General features: G+C 43.2%; 1 protein-coding gene across 1 annotated transcript in view; it reads left to right on the top strand.

The window, feature by feature from the left end:
* Positions 1-508: 508 nt before the first annotated feature.
* The window catches only part of JMY (junction mediating and regulatory protein, p53 cofactor), a 67,650-nt gene continuing 49,480 nt past the window's right edge, over positions 509-18,678 (top strand). Inside the window, exon 1 of the mRNA XM_061376818.1 lies at positions 509-1,722. Within this exon, the coding sequence (XP_061232802.1) occupies positions 847-1,722 (876 nt within the window). The 5' untranslated portion in view covers positions 509-846. The remainder of the gene's footprint in view (positions 1,723-18,678) is intronic.

The raw sequence follows: 18,678 nt of genomic DNA, 5'->3' as shown, positions 1-18,678 counted from the left end.
GTACTGGAGAGTGGCCAGGGGCGCTCCAGTGCAGGAACGGGGAGACCAATGTACCCAACGGGGCTGACCGGGAATAAACCGCAGTGCCGGAGTCGGGGCAAGCAGAGCCAGCGCTGCCTTAGCAACTAACCGCGGGAAGCACCCGGGAGCCACCGTACACCCAAGGCCGCTACAACACACTTGGGCCAGACACGCCGCTTCCCACCAACCCCCCCCACCGGCCGTGGCCGGGCACGTGCCGCTCCCAGCATGCAGAGCGGGGCGCCCGAGCGGCCGCGCCGTACAGCAGAGAGGCGGGGCGTGGCCCCACATTCCCTCGCCCACACCGGCAGCGCAAAGAGGGAGGGCGGGAAACCGGCAGCGAAGAGGCGGGGCAGCGCTCCGGGCCCCGCCCATCTTCCTCCGCCGGAGGCAGCAGGCGGCCGGCAGCCAATGGAGAGGGCGCCGAGGTGGGGCGGGGCCTCGGGAGGCCGCGGGGCGGGGCCGGCGCTGAGTTGCCGCAGCGCCACAGCTGCTTGTAAACAGATCCCGCCCCACGTGACGCGTGCGAAGTACCTGCGCGGGGGCACCGGGCATTGTCCGTCGTGGCTGCAGGCTGAGGAGCAGGGTCGGCCGCGGCACTCTTCTGCGGCGGGCTCATCGCTGACAGGAAGCGGTTTCTCTCTGTCCTGCCTCCCTCGCCGCGCCGGCGGTGATCCAGCGCATCCCCCGCCTCGGCGCCTTTCCCGTTCCCCCGCCGCTAAGATGGCTGATGGTGGGCGGTGAGGTGGCGAGCGGAGCTGCGGGACGGCAGACGGGACGGTCGAGGGGAGGGTGGGGGGCGCGTGCGGGAAGCCGCGCAGCGCAATGTCTGCCTTCGCCCTGGAGGAAACGCTGGAGGCCGACTGGGTGGCCGTGAGGCCTCACGCCTTCCAGGAGCGGGAGAAGCACAAGTTCGTTTTCATCGTGGCCTGGAACGAGATCGAGGGCAAGTTCGCCATCACCTGCCACAACCGCACGGCGCAGCGCCAGCGTAGCGGCTCCCGGGAGCTCCGGCGCGGCGGCCCCGCAGGCCCCGAGCCCAGAGGCTCCTCGAAGGCCAGCAGCCCCGCGGTGCGCAGGGACAGCGGCCTGTCGCGGGGCTCCTCGCATCTCCGCGCAGAGCCGGGGCTGCGGGGGGCGGCGGCCGAGGCGCTGCCTAGGAGCCCGCTGCGCACCAAGAGCAGCCCGGCCCGGAGGCCGCAGCGGGGCCCGGAGGCGGCAGGTGCTGCCGAAGAGATAGAAGTACTAGAGCTGGGGAAGGAGGAGGCGGCTACAGCGCTGTCGTTGCCGCCCTCGCCGCTCCAGGCATCAGAGCCGGGCGCTCCCGACGCGGAGACCACCGGGGAGGAGTGTAGCTGGGCCGGCCTCTTCTCCTTTCAAGACTTGCGGGCTGTACACCAGCAGCTGTGCTCGGTGAACTCGGAGCTGGAGCCCTACCTGCCTGCCTTCCCTGAGGAGCCCTCGGGCATGTGGACGGTGCTGTTCGGAGCCCCGGAGCTATCCGAGCAGGATATGGACGCTCTCTGTTACAAACTGCAAGTTTACTTGGTCCACAGCTTGGATACCTGCGGTTGGAAGATCCTCTCGCAGGTGCTCTTCACCGAGGCTGACGATCCCGAAGAGTATTATGAGAGTCTGAGTGAGCTGCGACAGAAGGGGTACGAAGAGGTGCTACAGCGGGCCCGCAAGCGAATCCAGGAGGTGAGGCTTCAGCATGATCCAGATACCTCCAGTTTAGTGTTACCTTTTCTGTGACATCTTTAGCTGTTATCTCCAGCTGCTCCTGCTGGTCGTACTGGTCGAACTATTGGACAGAAAAAAAAAAAAACCAAAACCCCAGAGCCATACAGGAAAAATCTGTAGTTAAAAAAACCCCAACAACCCAACTTTGAAAATCTTGGTAAGAAAATGAGGCTTAACCTTTCAAAGTTCTCTAGGGCCAGGATATAAGAATATGAAGATTTCCCTAGTAATCCAGGTGTGGCTCAGGACTTTATTCTCTATACAGTCAAATGTCAGTGTTTGTGAACTAGTATGTGATGGATTTGGCAAGGTCTTGCTTCCAGATTTTTGTTCTTGCACTGCTTTGCACCACAGTGTGTTGGAGTCTGAATTCTTTTGCTTAATGCGAGCAGCAACATGTGTTTGACAGTACAGTTTAGGTACTTGAGGCCAAAATATTCTAGGTTCCTACAGGATCTGGGTGCTGAATCTGCTTATTTCAAGGGAGGTGATGTTTTCCAGTGGAATTACAGTAATTGCAACTTTTGTTCAGCTGGCAAGTTCTTGGAGTTGGGAGGTTAAAAAGCAAGCTGTCTGTTCCTAGCACCATCCAAATTCTGTTGTGTAGCTATATACATATAATATTTGTTTGGCTGCTTCAGCTGCCTTCATATATCCTGCTAATGTTGTGTGTTCAGAAATATGTGATGGTGGATTTTTTTTTTTTTCCCCCTTGATAGAGTATAAACATATCTCTGTGCTGTCTGTTTTGACAGTTTTGAGTCTTTGTAGGATTCAGGCAGAGCTTTTTCTTAGTGACAGGAGTTACAGAATAGGAGAAAATTGTTTTATCAGTAATGAAATCATGATAAGAGCATCCAAGTGTAGCATTGTAAGGTAAAAGTTAATTTCCAAACTGTTCTGTTAGGGTATGTAATTGTGATTTGTCTTTTGTTTGTGGTTGGTTAAAGGACTGAAGTAACCCTTGTTAAACTCCGTGTACAACTGTGAATTTGTCTAATAGTCTTTTGCAGTAGTTGACTTAGCCCAGAGAATATGAAATCATATTGTCTTCTGGTTTTGTTTGCCTGTGTGACTGCTTGGGAGTGTGTGCTTAGATTGACTTAGCCTCCAGCTCAGCAGTTCTTATAAGGAACTGAGCGGTACAGGGATAAGTTCCTGTTAAATATGTGGAGTTTGGGAACTGCGTGCCTAACTCAAAGCATGTGGTATTTTTTTGTGACAGTAATTTCGTATTACTGAGGAGAACTACTTGTTTCTTGGACAGTCTCAGCTTCTATTTCGTGAGCACCAGCGTTAGCAGCAAAAACCAACTGGTTACTAATATGCAATGCAAGCTTTATCTGTCAAGATCTCTAAACTACAGCATCTTGTTGTCTGTTTATGTTCAGAACTTTGTGCAGACAAAATGGCAGAGCATTTTATGTGTGTATTTGACTACTGTGCAACCTCACTTTCCCATGGTAACCAATTCAGTCGTGGACCTAAAGTCAGTACAGCTATACTTCTGTCACTGTCAGTTGTGTAAATTGATCCGTCTTTAATTAAGGATAGTTCATGTTTAAGAAAGCAATAGAATGACCTGTTTTTTCCCTCTTGGCTCTCAGGTTTCTCGTTTCCTTACCTGTTACTAGTTACTTGGTCCACGGGAAATGTCTTCCTTTTGAGCAAATACTGATACTCTTTGTCATTGCAATTCTAAGCAACATAAGCAATAGATGATGGGTACCACTTGGTATTTCTGAGGTAAAGGTTTATCATACTTTAAAAAACCCCTACTGAATCCATGTTAGAATGGTTAGGGTTGGAAAGGACCTTTAAGATCATCTAGTTCCAAGCCCCCTGCCATGGGCAGGGACACCTTCCACTAGATCAGGTTGCTCAAAGCCCTGTACAGCCTGATGTCGAACACTGTTAGGGATGGAGCATTTATGACTTCTGGACAACCTGTTCCGGTGCCTTACCACCCTCACAGTAAATAATTTTTCCAGTCTTTAATTTTCTTTTCCATTTGTGCTTGAAGGCTGCCTGTTAGCTGATTCTCCTGGCTAGATCATTGCAGGAATGTTGGTTTCCTGCAGTTTTAGATGATTTTACCTCTTGCAAGAAGTTTTGGGGAAAAGGGAAGTGATTGAGTAGCACTGGTAACTGAAAAGGTATCTAGGAGCATAATGAACAAGGAGGGATATTAGTAATCTAAAATTGTGCAAACCCCCCAAGTTTAGGATTCCTAAGACCTTGGCATAATGTTTTAAAATATATCTCTGGTTTGTGCTTACTTCATATTTCATCTCTTTTTGCAGAATAAATTTCTCTCTGCAGTTAGAGTATTACTTGAGAAATGCTTGCAGTTTGTGTTGATTATATTCTTTGGGATGGATAAGCAAAGTGAGCAATAAAACCTCGTGTTTGTTGTTTCAGTAACCCCTACTTGGCCATCTGTTGCTTTCCATAAGTTCAATGCAAGCCAGTTTATTTTCACAGCAGTTAATAATTGTTGCTTTTTGCAACAGTAATTTTTATCTCTGTCTCAGTTATAGACCTTTAATAAGCCAAAAGAATGTTGCAAGTAGAAACAGATCCAAGATGAGGAGAAGAAGTTGTGGAGGAACTGTGTGACCTCAAATTAATTTCTTCCGCATAATTTGCAGTTTTGAAATACCTCATCTTTTTCAAATGAAAGTATCAATTCTGGAGTTGTTTAGGAATTCTATTCATGTTAAAGTAAAAACTTGTACGTAAAGTAGCAGATATTACTCTACCTCATTTTTGAAAACCAGTGAATGCTTGATTGGAGCCTTTGTTTATTAATTTTATGCCTGTCTAAAAAATCCTTGGGTGCTTAGCTAGGGGTCTTAAGTTCCCAAGTGGAGGCATGATACAGAATCAGCTAATGACCAGATAAAGATGAGGCAGCAGAGAGGATGGCAGTGAATCCTGATTTGGGATTCCAGCTTATTGGCTATATTTATGAAATCTTAAGCTTTGCATGTAGAAGGCAGAAAAAGTTTACCTCTGTACTCTCACTCTTGTCAGTTTCTGGTCTGTGTTCCTCCTAGGAAATGGGAGGAGTTTTTCTAAGCTGTGAGTGTGCATTGTAAATTTTTTCTAAGTGTAATATTATCAAAGATGGTGGTTTATCTGTTTGAGTGCTGTGTTGGCAAAAGATTGAACCTAATCACAGTTTTTCTGAATAAAAGGCAGTGTTAACATAAACTATGATTAAGAGGGTTTGGTGGCTTAGTCATGCGAACAAACATGTTCTGTTGTATGCTTATCCTTTTGCTTGCTCTTGCATAGCAAGTTGCGAGTTTGGGAAGACTATATTTACATTATACGCTTACTTCAGCATCTTTGAATTAATGGCACCTGGGAATCTCCCTGTTTCATATAACTCTTAATGGCCATGACAGTCTGAAACTTGATGGATAATAGTGTATAGGATCTTGAATGCCAGCTACAGAAGTAGGTAGAGACTTGCGTTTGTTTTCTTCTTGCTCTGTAAAAATCTATGAATTCTAGTGGCTGCAGGCAGTCTGTTAAAAGACCATTTTGCATCTCTGTTCTGTGTGTGTTCTTTCAAATTGCTTTTGAAAGCAACACAAATGTTCAGAAACATTTTTTAGTGCATGATTAAATTCTGAAGAAATTCTGAGAGCATTGTATTTTCTGAGACTGATTTAGTCCTCCTTGAGAATGAGGACCTACTGCTGTTTTCAATCTCTTGTCTATATAGTGGAATATATTACTTAAGTATTAAAACAGCCCTGAAAACTTCTGTCTTGTGTTGGTTGGCTTAATTTTCTTTTGATTTGAAGGGCTAGAAATGCTAAGGAAAAATAAAAGTATTTTATCTATTTTATTACAGTAACAGCTTGTATGGGAAGAAGATGTGTTTGTTTTTTTGGGTTTCTTTTTTTTTTTTTTTTTACAGAAAGCTGTATGGTCACTTTATTTTCTTTTTAAATCACCATGGATGCAAATTATTTTTTTAACTACTCTGCACGGCTTTAGTAGGCAAGGGTTGTTTTTTGTTTTGTTTTGTGGTTTTTTTTATTGTCATTTTGAATGAAGTTTGATTTTTTCAGATCACATAAATTGGCAAGGAATTGGTTCAGTTAAATCACAGAACTTTGTTGCTTTCCAGGGGTCTTGTAATCTATTTCTGTTTACATCAAACAAGCTAAATAATATCCATAGGTTGTTTTGTTGAATCTGTCCTAATATTTTAGTGAAAAACAATATCCAGGATCATCTCAATAACTAGGAGAATTGCTTTTGGTCTTGTGCATTCAGTTCTAAAATAAACGTGTATGTGGTATGTAGTGAGGCACTGTACCAGAAATGCAAATTTTCCAAAGGTGAGATGACCTGTTGCTGTTCTGTGATTTAGTGCTAGGCACGATGTGATTTAAAGGGATATTCAACATCAAACTCGAAAATAATTGCAAAGTAAATAGTATAAGACACCACAAAAGATACTTAGTGTTCCAATAACACAAAAAATTGGCAGCAGTAGCATTTCCATCAAAACCAGTGTAACACCTCTCTATGCAAGTAGCAAGGAAAAGTGCAATTTAGAAGGTAATATGAGGTATCATGGTAGAGAACACTTTTTCATATTTAACTTTGGGAGCACATAGGGTTAAAATAAGACATTATTTGAGTCTTTTTTTCCCTATTGGTATGAATGGATTAGAGTTAAGACTAATGCTGAGCATTATGGAAATTTAAGCTATTTAGTTTGAATGTTGCTTTTTACATACTCCTTATTTGTAGGTGTGAATAATTGTTTCCGGTAAAATGGTTTGATTGCTTCTAAATGCTTTGTAAATAGGCTGTTTAAGTACTGCACCAGTGCTGTAAATTGCTACTAACCAAAATACATCAGCACCTGTAGGGCATGCTCTGTAGCACAGGCAAGTAGGTTCTTAGGAGATGCCTACATGATGCTAGCACTCTGGCTAGTACTTCTGTTGCTGTCCTAGATAGGGTATTTTCTCAGTGTTTGTCAGCCATCATCTTTTTATTTATCTAATTTGCAGCTGGAGTTACTGACAGTTATTTTGGTTTGTTATGAGCTAGTCCTAAGTTAACATTATATATTAAAGGCTCATCATTTTGTGCACTGGAAGTTCAGACCTGACTCATTCTGGAAGCATCAAACTCAGTAATAAGTAAATGTGGAGTAGTTTCCTCATTTCCTTTTTGGCAAATAATAAAAGTTTAAGTCACATGGATATTTTGTTTTCAGAGTTTCAGTGTGTGTCCGAATTGCGTTCTGTGTAGGTAAATCCATGTTACAACTGAAAACGCTTCATGATGACATGCCATACTACTGGAAGATGTGGAGTACTCATAGCAGCCTTCAGTATCTTCAGTAACAGGGGAAATTCAGGTTGGGTATAAGGAGGAGTTCCTACTGTGAGGGTGGTGAGGCACTGGAACACACTGCTCAAGGAAGTTGTGAATGCTCCATCCCTGGAAGCATTCAAGGCCAGGTAATAATGAAAGTAATAAACATTCTGTAACCCATTGTGCTTCTTGAGATTCACAGGTCACTTAATTTCTTAGCTTTTCTCTTTTTTGGGGGGGATGTTTTTCCTTTGTGCTTACCTTTGTTTGAGTATTTCTTTCTCAAATTTTCCAGCATGATTTTCTTTCTCTTCAATTGAATGTCCTACCTTCGAGTCAGCACCTTTTAAAACTGCTTTATTAATCCAGTAACATCTCTTTTTGTCTCCATTTCTGGCTGAGATAGTATCACCCAGACAAGTTTAGAATTTAAAAACAGGTTTGATTATAATAATTTAATCTTTTTACATTTCTTTCTATAATATGACAAAACACTGCTTACAGATGGTCAATGAATTTTGTATTCTTTTTGTATGTAAATATTGGTACCACACTTGAAGAAGGCACTGAAGAGGTTTGTACAAATGGCTCCTCTTACTTTTTTTTTCCCGCTTTTAAGAGGTACTCGTAACTTTTTTTTTTTTTTTTTCCAATTAGTAAAAGCATACCATTGAAGTCCACTGGAGTATTGCTGTTCCTGAAGAGAACTTTGGTTGAGATGAGGACTTGGTCCAACTAAAGTTCCATCTGCAAAACTTTTTTATCCTTTCAAGAGATTAAAATATAGCCATAGGGAATATTGTAGACAGAAGGAAGCTAGGACAGGAGGAGAGGGAAGAAGAATGATGATATTTTCTAGAGATACATATTGACTTAGTGACATTGCATATCTATATCTGAGCTGTTGCTCAAGACTTATCTGCTAAATAGGCAGTAAAATAAAGTGGGATTGTGAAATGTTGAACCTGTTGCTTTAGCAGTTGAGAGTATCTTCTAAATAGGCTCAATCCACTTCCTCCTTTAATTTCTCCAAAGAATCAACTAGTATCTTTTGGTGTTTTCGTGTTTTTGGTTTGTTTGTTTCGTTTGAGTATGGTACAAAAGCAAGAGGAACAAATAAATATGTATTGAACTCTGTAGAGCAAGCTGCACGTAGAACGTATTTTGTGATTTTGGGCGACTGGAATGTGCACGATTGGCCAGAAATACATATATCTTGCATATATGTATATCTTGCACATATATGTTAATATATCTTGCATTGTGCTAACATCACTGTAACTATTCAAAGCAAAGTTCCTGGATAGTTCACTGAAAATCAGTGTAAGCTCTAAGACCAGTGCAGCTTAATAGCAGACATGCAAGAATGTTTTAAGAATGATGAAGACATAATTGTTATGGCCTTGCAGGAAGTAATAGTATGATCTCATCATAAATCTGGTGGTGATGTTTGCTAGAATGTGGGTTAGTCTTTAAGAATAATTCGTGAAGCCCTCACATAACTTGAAACAGGATTGTAAAACCAAAGAAAATAGTCCAAATTTGTTGGGCAGGAGATTGGATGATCTCATAGTATCTTCCAGTCATAAACTGTATAAATGAATAAGGGAAATGTAGTTTTGTTTTAATTAGTTTGTTGTTGAAACTTGCCTAATTTCCATTTTCTTGAGAATTCAGGCCTGAAATCTAAGTCAAACCATTATTAGTTTGACTGAAAACTTCATGAAGAATTTTAACACACAGTAGTAGATCTTAACTTGAAATGTCTCCACAAACATCTCCGTATTTATTGGCTTTTCCTTGTCAACGTGTCTGTTGTTATTAGTAACTTTTTATTAGAGATTCATTTATGCAGTTTGGATTTTCCTTTTGGATAACTCTTCTCGTTGTAGGCAGAAAGGTTCTTTGACATGAAGACAGCTTCCCTGGCAAAGGTAGTTACTGAAAGTGATCCTCTGGAGCCATTCAGAGTAGGCCCAAATAGAGTGCTGATGGTGTATCTCCGCTTACCAGTTGCAAACATTTCGGCAGAGGTTGTTTTCAGTTAAAAACCTTTTACTGGTAAGACCTGATCTTTGGATTTCCTTTTTATCCTTTTCTTTTGGTTGTATTTATATAGTAGGTCTTGCCAAATGTATGGGTTTTTTTTTTTTTTTTTTTTGTTGTTACATATGGGGCCGACAGTCATTACCCATTTAGGCAAATTTGAATGGACTTTTTTTTTTTTTTTTTTGTCAAGTTGCTCCTGGAAAGATGTGATAGAACAATTCCAGTCATTAGCAACTTTTATGATTTTTTTTTTTCTGAAAGTGAGTTGAGTACCTCTAGTTTCATAAATACATATACTGAATTTTCATTATCTATTGTTATAATACTTTGCAAAATGTATTTTAGACAAATGTTTATGTGACCACCTTCTAGCTGTGATACTGGTGTGAGGGAATTGGATGGGTTTTTTTTCCTTTGAAAATATGTTTTTTTTGAATAATCAATTAGCATTTGTTTGTGATGACTGCAAACAATTTATGTGGGTCATCTAAAATTAGTAGTAGCACAACCTTACATGTAACAGCATTGCATCATGACTTGAATTACTTTAGGGAGAGAGTATTGCAAAAGATTTTTCAGTAAGTTAGAATCATAGTTTATTGTATTAGAAGGAACCTTTCTGGGTTTTCTAGCTGAACCCTGTGATTAAAATAGAATCCATTTTGATTAGAGCTTTTTTCTTTTTTCTTAAAACCAAACCAAAACTAAACTTTAAATAATGCTCTGGGCTTTATATGTGTTCTAAGGCAGCTGGGAGGAGGGAGAGGGGATGGACCAAAAACCAGAGTTGTGTTCACTTGTGGTTAAACTTTTGAGGAAGAAAATCTGTAGATCAGTTAGAAGTTTCTGAAAGTTTATAGTTTTTCTACAAATATTACTGGGCTTCAAAGCCCAAGTTCTTCAGCCTTCAGTAATATGTTATTTATAATCATCAGATGTCAGAATTTTTAAATTGTACTGTTTTGTCACTTTGCAGTAGTATAATTCAGACAAAAAAATCTGTATATGGGAGGAGTTTAGGAAAACCTAAACTACTTGCAATACTGGAGCCTTTCTGGAAGAGTTCAATTAATAGGTAATTGATATGTATTGTTCCAGCTGTGTTTTATCATGCTGCTTTTTCAGGCATGGATTTTATTTCTCCATAACATTTAAACTGTGCATCCTTTCTCTTTCATTTCTTAATGAAAAATAAAAAAACAAAATCAGCACCACAGGATAAAAGTCTGTGCACCTGATACTAGTATAAATGGCTTCTGTCTGAAATGTTAAATAACTTGCATAATAGTACAACTTATAGTTTACATGGTACTTGCTGTTAAAGTAAGAAGAAAAATAGAGATCCAGAATTTCAGGAATTTATTTAACTTTTGGGTCCCCACCTGTGGCAAGAGGGTTGGAACTAGATGATATTAAACTCCTTTCCAACCTGAACCCTTGTGTGGATAGTTGACTGTAAATGTGTCATTCTGCTGGGCTTTATTGACTGTTATATTCAGCTTTTAAATAAAACCTGCACTATTTTAGCTGAGAACTTTTAAAAATTACATTTAGTCATTCAAAATGCTGTTTCCTTCTCAGACCTGCTTCTCCATGATTTCACTATTGTGTAATGTGCTGTAGAGGTTGAAACTGTGTTGAGCTATACGAGCCTTGAGAAATCACCCACAGGGCCATTTGACTTACCCTGTCAGCAGCTGTCCAGGGTTTAAAGGTGGTTTCATCATCTACATTGTTGAAGGGAGCTGAAGAACTGGATCATCAGCTTGCTAGGGCTGAAAGGGGGAGATCCTGTCTTTCTGTTCTTCACTATTCAGCTTTGCATTCCTTCCTGTTGTGCTTCTCTGTCCTTGTGGTGTGCTGACTGAACTCAGTAAACCTCAGTAAATTACCAAGAGAAACCACAGAAACAGCTTTCTGACAGATGCTCAGTTATATTGTTAAAGGGTATGGGGAATACCAAGTCCAGTGCAGTGGTAGAAGAGAGCACTTAGGAGCAGAAGGAGCAAGGAACCAGGGTGGAGGTGCAAAAAGAGAAGGAAGAGGGGAAGGGAAATGGGGTCCTCTTTCAATAGGAGCAAGCCATTAGTTCAGCGGAGCTTTGAAAAGTAAATTCGTCCTTATAGTGCTTTCAATTTGGTATTGTCACAATGCTTTATCTTCTTTGAATTAGATTTTTAAGTCTAACATTAGGTTAGAGAATATCTGCTACCATGCTTAAATGCATTGTAAAAAAGGTAAAAATACTAATTCAGTGTTGCTGATAGGGAATCATAAAGTCATAGAATGGTTTGGGTTGGAAAGGGCATTAAAATGATCTAGTTTCAAAGGCCCCGCTGTGGGCAGGGGTGCCTCATCCTGGACCCTGTTCTAAGGCTCTGTCCAACCTGGCCTTGAACATTGCCACAGATGGAGTATTCACAACTTCTCTGGTCAACCTAACCAGTGCCTAACCACCCATGGCCCCTTGTCCTATGGCTACAGTCCCTGATTAAGAGCCCCTCTCTGGCACCCTTGTAGGCCCCCCTCAGATACTAGAAGGCTGCTGTGAAGTCTCCACGCAGCCTTCTCTGCCTGTCTTCATACAGGAGGTACTCCAGCCCTCACATCATCCTCATGGCCCTTCTCTGGACTTATTCCAACAGCTCCATGTCCTTCTTTTCTTGAGAATACTGGAACTGCATGCAGTACTCCAAACTGCATTTCAGGAGGGCAGAGCTATGATTCCCATGAGCTGACTTCAGAGTGAAATTGGTTATATTATTTTTCTTCCCACCAAATGTTCACCTTTGTTTTCATAGAAGAACATTTTCTCCTTAGCAAGAGTGTGTATTTGGCCTGTGTCCCAACACTGCAAACCTTACACAAAGAAGGGTTTTAAGAGCAGCATTGTAATACCTGCTAAATAAATGTATTCATTGAATGTAAATGTTGTTGACACAGTTGTCAGTTTTACAGGCTTTTGAATGTTTTCGTGATTAATAGCATAGTTCAGAAACACATAACAGAGTCTGTGGACCAAAATTTAACATATTTTATGGCATAGCATGAACACTTATGTAATGTATGTTCTCAGTCTTCTGGCTTTGGGTTTGGGCATTTTTTTAATCAGATTCCTGCAGAAAAAAAAAAATACTTAGAACTCATTAAGACGAATGTAAAATAAACTCTTTGCCAAGCCTCCAGGGTGAGGTGTTGCCTAGAAGTCTTTTTATTCAGAGTTACCATGTTCAAACTGATCAGTGATTCATTAGTGACTGTATCTTTTAGTTATTTTGCCATTTTTTCCAAAGGGAAAGAGGTGCAGAATGCCCATAATTATTGCGGAATACAGTTAACATCTATTTTATTTCTCAAATTACTTTATAATGCAAATACTTACTTCTGTGTTACCAAGACAGAATAGCCTAGCACTCCTGTACAATGAGCTCCTCTGTGCAATTCGCCCTTGTTTGCTTTCATTTCTGCAGCTTGTGACTATGCTATTCTGAGTAATACACTGAATTAAAACAAATACCTGTTTTTATAGACACTCATTTGGCATGATAGTGTAACTCAGGAGTGGCACAGCCATGTCACACATAAGGTAAAGTGATCAGGCAAGCACCATCTTAAAATAAAAGCAACTTTACTATGATATTACACACGTGTTTTGCTCAGAGAAAAGGAGTTGCATGGGTTTTAATTGTTGACGTCTCCCTCTTGAGCTTTCAGAAGAGATCTGGTGTGCCATATATTACTGTCAGAGTTGGCAGCTTTAAGCTTGAGCCTTGTGATACTGCAGCAAGTTTTATGTGTGTATACATACAGTTCCGCTGAGACTATGTAGAATTCTGGGTGGGAGGGGAGAAGCTGCATTTTTCAGTAATGATGCAGATATCTTCGCTCCTTCCATCTTCTGTTGATGATGTGGGACTGAATGGGAAAATGCAGTCCATAAACGATTGGCTTCGAGGCTGGTGCTCCAGGCAGGGCTTTGGATTCTTTGATAACGACTGGTTTTATAGGGCACCGGCCTGGACGTTGGCATGTGGGAAAGGTTTATCGCACAGAGGTAAAAGGATGCTGGGGCACGAATTAGCGGGGCTCATTTGGAGAGCTTTAAACTAGATTTGAAGGGGGATGGGGTTGTAGCTGGGCTTGTCTCAGTGGGACAGCGCTCCGGAATTGATAAAGACTGGGAGGCCTCCTGTAATCCTAGGATGAAATCGGTGTGCTCGGCTCGCTCCCTGAAATGTCTGTACGCCAATGCGCGCAGCATGGGAAATAAGCAGGAGGAGCTGGAAACCTGTGTTAAGTCAGGAGATTATGATCTGGTGGCAATTACAGAGACGTGGTGGGACAGCTCACATGACTGGAATGTAGTCATGGAGGGCTATGTCCTTTTCAGGAAAGACAGGCCAGCCAGGCGGGGTGGTGGGGTTGCTCTTTACGTGCGAGAGCAGCTACAATGCGTTGAGTTCTGTCCGGGGACAGATGATGAGCGAGTCGAGAGTCTGTGGGTGAGAATTAAGGGGCAGGCTGGCAGGGGCGATACTGTTGTGGGGGTCTGTTACAGGCCACCGGATCAGGGTGAGGAAGTTGATGAGGCCTTCTACAGGCAGCTGACAGCGGCCTCACAGTCACAGGCCGTGGTCGTCGTGGGGGATTTTAACTTCCCTGATGTTTGCTGGAAGGACTGCTCGGCAACCCAGCCGCAGTCCAGGAGGTTCCTCCAGTGTATGGATGATAACTTCCTCATGCAAATGGTGGATGAGCCAACCAGGAGAGGTGCGCTGCTGGATCTCATCCTCACTAACAAGGAGGGTCTGGTTGAAGGAGTGAAGGTTGAGGGCTGCCTTGGTTGCAGCGACCACGAGATGGTGGAATTCAGGATCTTGTGTGGTAGGGTCAGTAGAATAGCAAGTAGAATCGCAACCCTGGACTTTAGCAGGGCAAACTTTGGCCTCTTCAAGCGATTGCTAGGGGAAATCCAGTGGGCTAGGCTGCTTGAAGGGAAAGGGGCCCAAGATAGTTGGTTGACGTTCAAGGACTGCTTTTTCCGAGCTCAAGATCGGAGCATCCCGACACGTAGGAAGTCGAGGAAGAGGGTCGGGAGACCTGCGTGGTTAAATAGGGAATTGCTCGGTATGCTCAAGTGGAAGAGGAGAGTTTACAGGTCATGGAAAGAAGGGCTGGCCACTTGGGAAGAATATAAGGCTGCTGCTAGAGGATGTAGGAAAGCTGCTAGGATGGCTAAGGCCTCCTTGGAATTAAAGCTGGCGAGAGGGATCAAGGACAGCAGAAAGAGCTTTTTCAAATACATGGCAGGTAAAACTAACACCAGAGGCAATGTAGGCCCGCTGATGAACGGGACGGGTGCCCTGGTGACAGAAGATACAGAGATGGCAGAGTTACTGAATGACTTCTTTGTCTCTGTCTACTCTGCTGGAGGCAATCCTGAAGAGCCCTGTACCGCTGAGACCCCGGATGAAGATAGGTCAACGGAGCGGTCTGCCTTAGTCGATGAGGAATGGGTTAAAGACCAGTTGAGCAATCTGGATATCCATAAATCCATGGGTCCAGATGGGATGCACCCGCGGGTGCTGAGGGAACTGGCTGAGGTCATTGCTAGACCGCTCTCCATCATCTTTAACAAGTCTTGGGAAACGGGAGAGGTGCCTGAGGACTGGAGGAAAGCAAATGTCACTCCTGTCTTCAAAAAGGGCAAGAAGGAGGACCCGGGTAACTATAGACCGGTTAGCCTCACCTCCGTTCCTGGGAAAGTGATGGAACACCTTGTCCTTGGTGCCATCTTAAGGCATATCAAGGATAAGAGGGTTATGAGGGGCAGTCAACGTGGCTTCACCAAGGGGAAGTCGTGCTTGACCAATCTCGTAGCCTTTTATGAGGAAATAACGCGGTGGATGGATGATGGTAGAGCGGTGGATGTGGTCTACCTTGACTTCAGCAAAGCGTTTGACACGGTCTCCCACAGCATCCTTGCGGCTAAATTGAGGAAGTGTGGTCTGGATGATCGGGTAGTGAGGTGGACTGTGAACTGGCTGAAGGAGAGAAGCCAAAGAGTTGTAGTCTATGGGGCGGAGTCTAGTTGGAGGCCTGTATCTAGTGGAGTGCCTCAAGGGTCGGTACTGGGACCAGTATTATTTAATATATTCATCAACGATTTAGATGAGGGAATTGAGTGTACTATCAGCAAGTTTGCTGATGACACTAAGCTGGGAGGGGTGGCTGACACGCCAGAAGGCTGTGCTGCCATCCAGAGGGACCTGGACAGGCTGGAGAGCTGGGCGGGGAATAACTGGATGAAATATAACAAGGGAAAGTGTAGAGTCCTGCATCTGGGCAGGAACAACCCCAGGTTCCAGTATAGGCTGGGGAACGACCTGTTAGAGAGCAGTGTAGGGGAGAGGGACCTGGGGGTCCTGGTGGAAGACAGGGTGACCATGAGCTGACACTGTGCCCTTGTGGCCAAGAAGGCCAATGGCATCCTGGGGTGTATTAGAAGGGGGGTGGTTAGTAGGTCGAGAGAGGTCCTCCTTCCCCTCTACTCTGCCCTGGTGAGACCTCATCTGGAATATTGTGTCCAGTTCTGGGGCCCTCAGTTTAAAAAGGACAGGGACCTGCTGGAGAGAGTCCAGCGCAGGGCAACTAAGATGATTAAGGGAGTGGAGCATCTCCCTTATGAGGAAAGACTGAGGGAGCTGGGTCTCTACAGTTTGGAGAGGGAGCTGGGTCTCTACAGTTTGGAGAAGAGGAGATTGAGGGGTGACCTTATTAGTGTATATAAATATATAAAGGGGGAGTGTCACGAGGATGGAGCCAGGCTCTTCTCAGTGGCAAACAATGAAAGGACAAGGGGTAATGGATACAAATTGGAGCACAAGAGGTTCCACTTAAACCTGAGAAGAAACTTCTTCTCAGTGAGGGTGACGGAACACTGGAACAGGCTGCCCAGGGAGGTTGTGGAAACTCCTTCTTTGGAGACATTCAAGACCCGCCTGGACACGTTCCTGTGTAACCTTATCTAGGTGTTCCTGCTCCGGCAGGGGGATTGGACTAGATGATCTTTTGAGGTCCCTTCCAATCTCTAACCTACTGTGATACTGTGATACTGTGATATCGAAATAGTGTTTTAGCTCACTTGGCTACATTAAAGTACTACTTCAGTTTTTGTGACCCAGTTCAGTTCTTTTCCATTTCTATGGGCTTGTATTACAAGCAGTGTGTTGAAATGAGGTGCATTTTGGTAGGCAGTGTAAGTGAACTTGAGAAGGGTAATTGTTACTGTCCTAAGAGTTAAAACGTAACATAAGTAATGTAAGTCTAAATGAAGATAACTGATATGAATGAAGAGGGCCAGGCAATCTGCACTGTGCAGCCTTCTGGTGTGCTCTTTTATAGTGGGTTGACTTTGGCCACCAGGTTTCCACCAAAGCCACTTTATTGCTCCCCTCTCTCAGCTGGTCTAGTGAGAAAATATGATGAAAGGCTTGTGGATTGAGACAAGGACAGGAAGAGACCATTTAGCGATTACCATCACAGGCAAAACTGTATGGACTTTGGGAAATTAGTTTAATTTATTGCCAATCAAACCAGAGCAGGGTAATGAGAAACAAGACACATCTTAAGAATGCTTTCACCCAACCCTTCCCTTGTTCCTGGGCACAACTTGACTCCTTATTTCTCTGACTCTCCCCTGAGTGGCACAGAGTACAAGAAAGGGAGGTTGTAGTTGGTTCATCACATGTTGTCTCTGCTGTTCCTTCCTTCTCACACTCTTCTGTTGCTCCAGCATGGGCTTCTCTTCCACAGGCTCTCTCAGGAGCTTGCTCTGGTGCAGGCTTCCCATGGGGTCAGTCTCCTTCAGGCATCCCTCTGTTCTGGTGCAGTGTCCTCCATGGGCTGCAGGTAGATATCTGCTCCAGCATGGACCTCTGTGGCCTTCAGGGGCACAGCCTACTTCACCATGGTCTGCACCAGGTGCTGCAGAGGAATCTCTGCTCCTGTGCATGCAGCATCTTCTCCCTTCCTTCTTCATTGGCAGAAGGAGTGAAGAAGGTATCTGTGGAGTTGTTGCTCTCGCATATTTCCACTCCTCTCTCTGACTGCTACTGTGAAGCAGTTTTTTCTTCTTAAACATGCTATTCCAGAGGCACTACCACTGTTGCTGATAGGGTTGGCCAGGGTGGGTCTGCCCTGGAGCTGGCTGGCATTGGCTCTGTCAGACAGAGGGGAAGCTTCTGGCATCTTTTCACAGATCCCAGCCCTGTAGATCTCCCCACTATTAAAACCTTCCCACCTACAGCCAGTACATCTCTGCACACGTGCACTGAGGTGCACTCACTCACTTGATATGAGTAGTTCTTCAGAGGCCTAGAAAACACATCTTAAGTAATTACTGGGATTTTTTTTTTTATTTTTACTTTTTATGTTTCAAACACCCCATGTTTCACTTTCCAGTATCTTTTTTAAGTTTTTTTTTTGTTTGTATGTGTGTGCATGTGTGTTTACTGCTTGTTAGAATAACTGCAAACTTTGAACTTGATTCAGACAATAACCTTTTCAGTGCAGCAGCATACATGTCCAATTTCCTATCTTCAGAAGCCTATCTGAAAAAAATTAGATATTTTTGTCCACTCAGCAGGTGGTTGAGTGCTTTCTGTACCAGTTGTATGCTGTGTGGTTTCAAATAAGTTTAATATGGAATTTGCTTATTTTTATCTTTTTTAATCTAAAGAGGTTTGATAGATGGAGTGCTGGTTCCCACACCTCTCGTGCTGGACAGTATTGCCTTATTTGTTTATGCTGTCCCAACTCTGTATCCATGTTTTGTATTCTCGTAAATGATTTCTGCCTCAAAATTCAAATATATTTTAGATCTGTATTGGAGAGTCAGGCTTTGGTCTAGTAGTGGGCCATTCACTTGCTACAATAATGCAGAAGGCCTTTTTATACTGCAAAGGTAAGGATTGTTGATGGCAATGCAGTCATGCAAACAGGAAGCTGAATGTCCAGCAAGTCTTGATCTTTTAGCCTCAGCAGGTGATATTTAGATACAGGACCATGCATTTAAGACAGAGAAAAGCAGTTTGCTCACAGTACAGATTTCGTATAGTTGAGACTCATGCTCATTACCAGGACCTTTTAAAAAGATTTTTTTTTGTTTGTTTGCTTAAATACAGCTTAAAAAGAGAGAGAATACAAACAATTTTAAGCATGCTCTGATATAGGAAATAGCAGTCTAAATTCAGCTGCCAAGATTTTGCTTTTAAAGCTTTAGTTCTTTTGGAACTCATTTTCTGGAGCCCATTGCAGACTTATTGCAAATGTATCAGCCCGAGGGTTTGGTATTTTACTCTCGTGATCCTGCTTCAGTAGAAGGGATGCAGTATATAAAAGCTATTTTGTCTGCACTACTGTACTTTTACCTGTGATATTAAATACGCTGCTTCAAATAAAAATCTTCAGAGTTCTTCCTAGAAATGTCACGTATTACTGTCTAGCTTC

Source organism: Neopsephotus bourkii, unplaced genomic scaffold, assembly GCF_033783945.1.
Source record: "Neopsephotus bourkii isolate Nb327-2 ecotype Australia unplaced genomic scaffold, CSIRO-AGI_Nbou_v1 NB_1740, whole genome shotgun sequence".
Taxonomy (NCBI): Eukaryota; Metazoa; Chordata; class Aves; order Psittaciformes; family Psittacidae; genus Neopsephotus; species Neopsephotus bourkii.
This window is presented reverse-complemented; position numbering and strand designations above follow the sequence as displayed.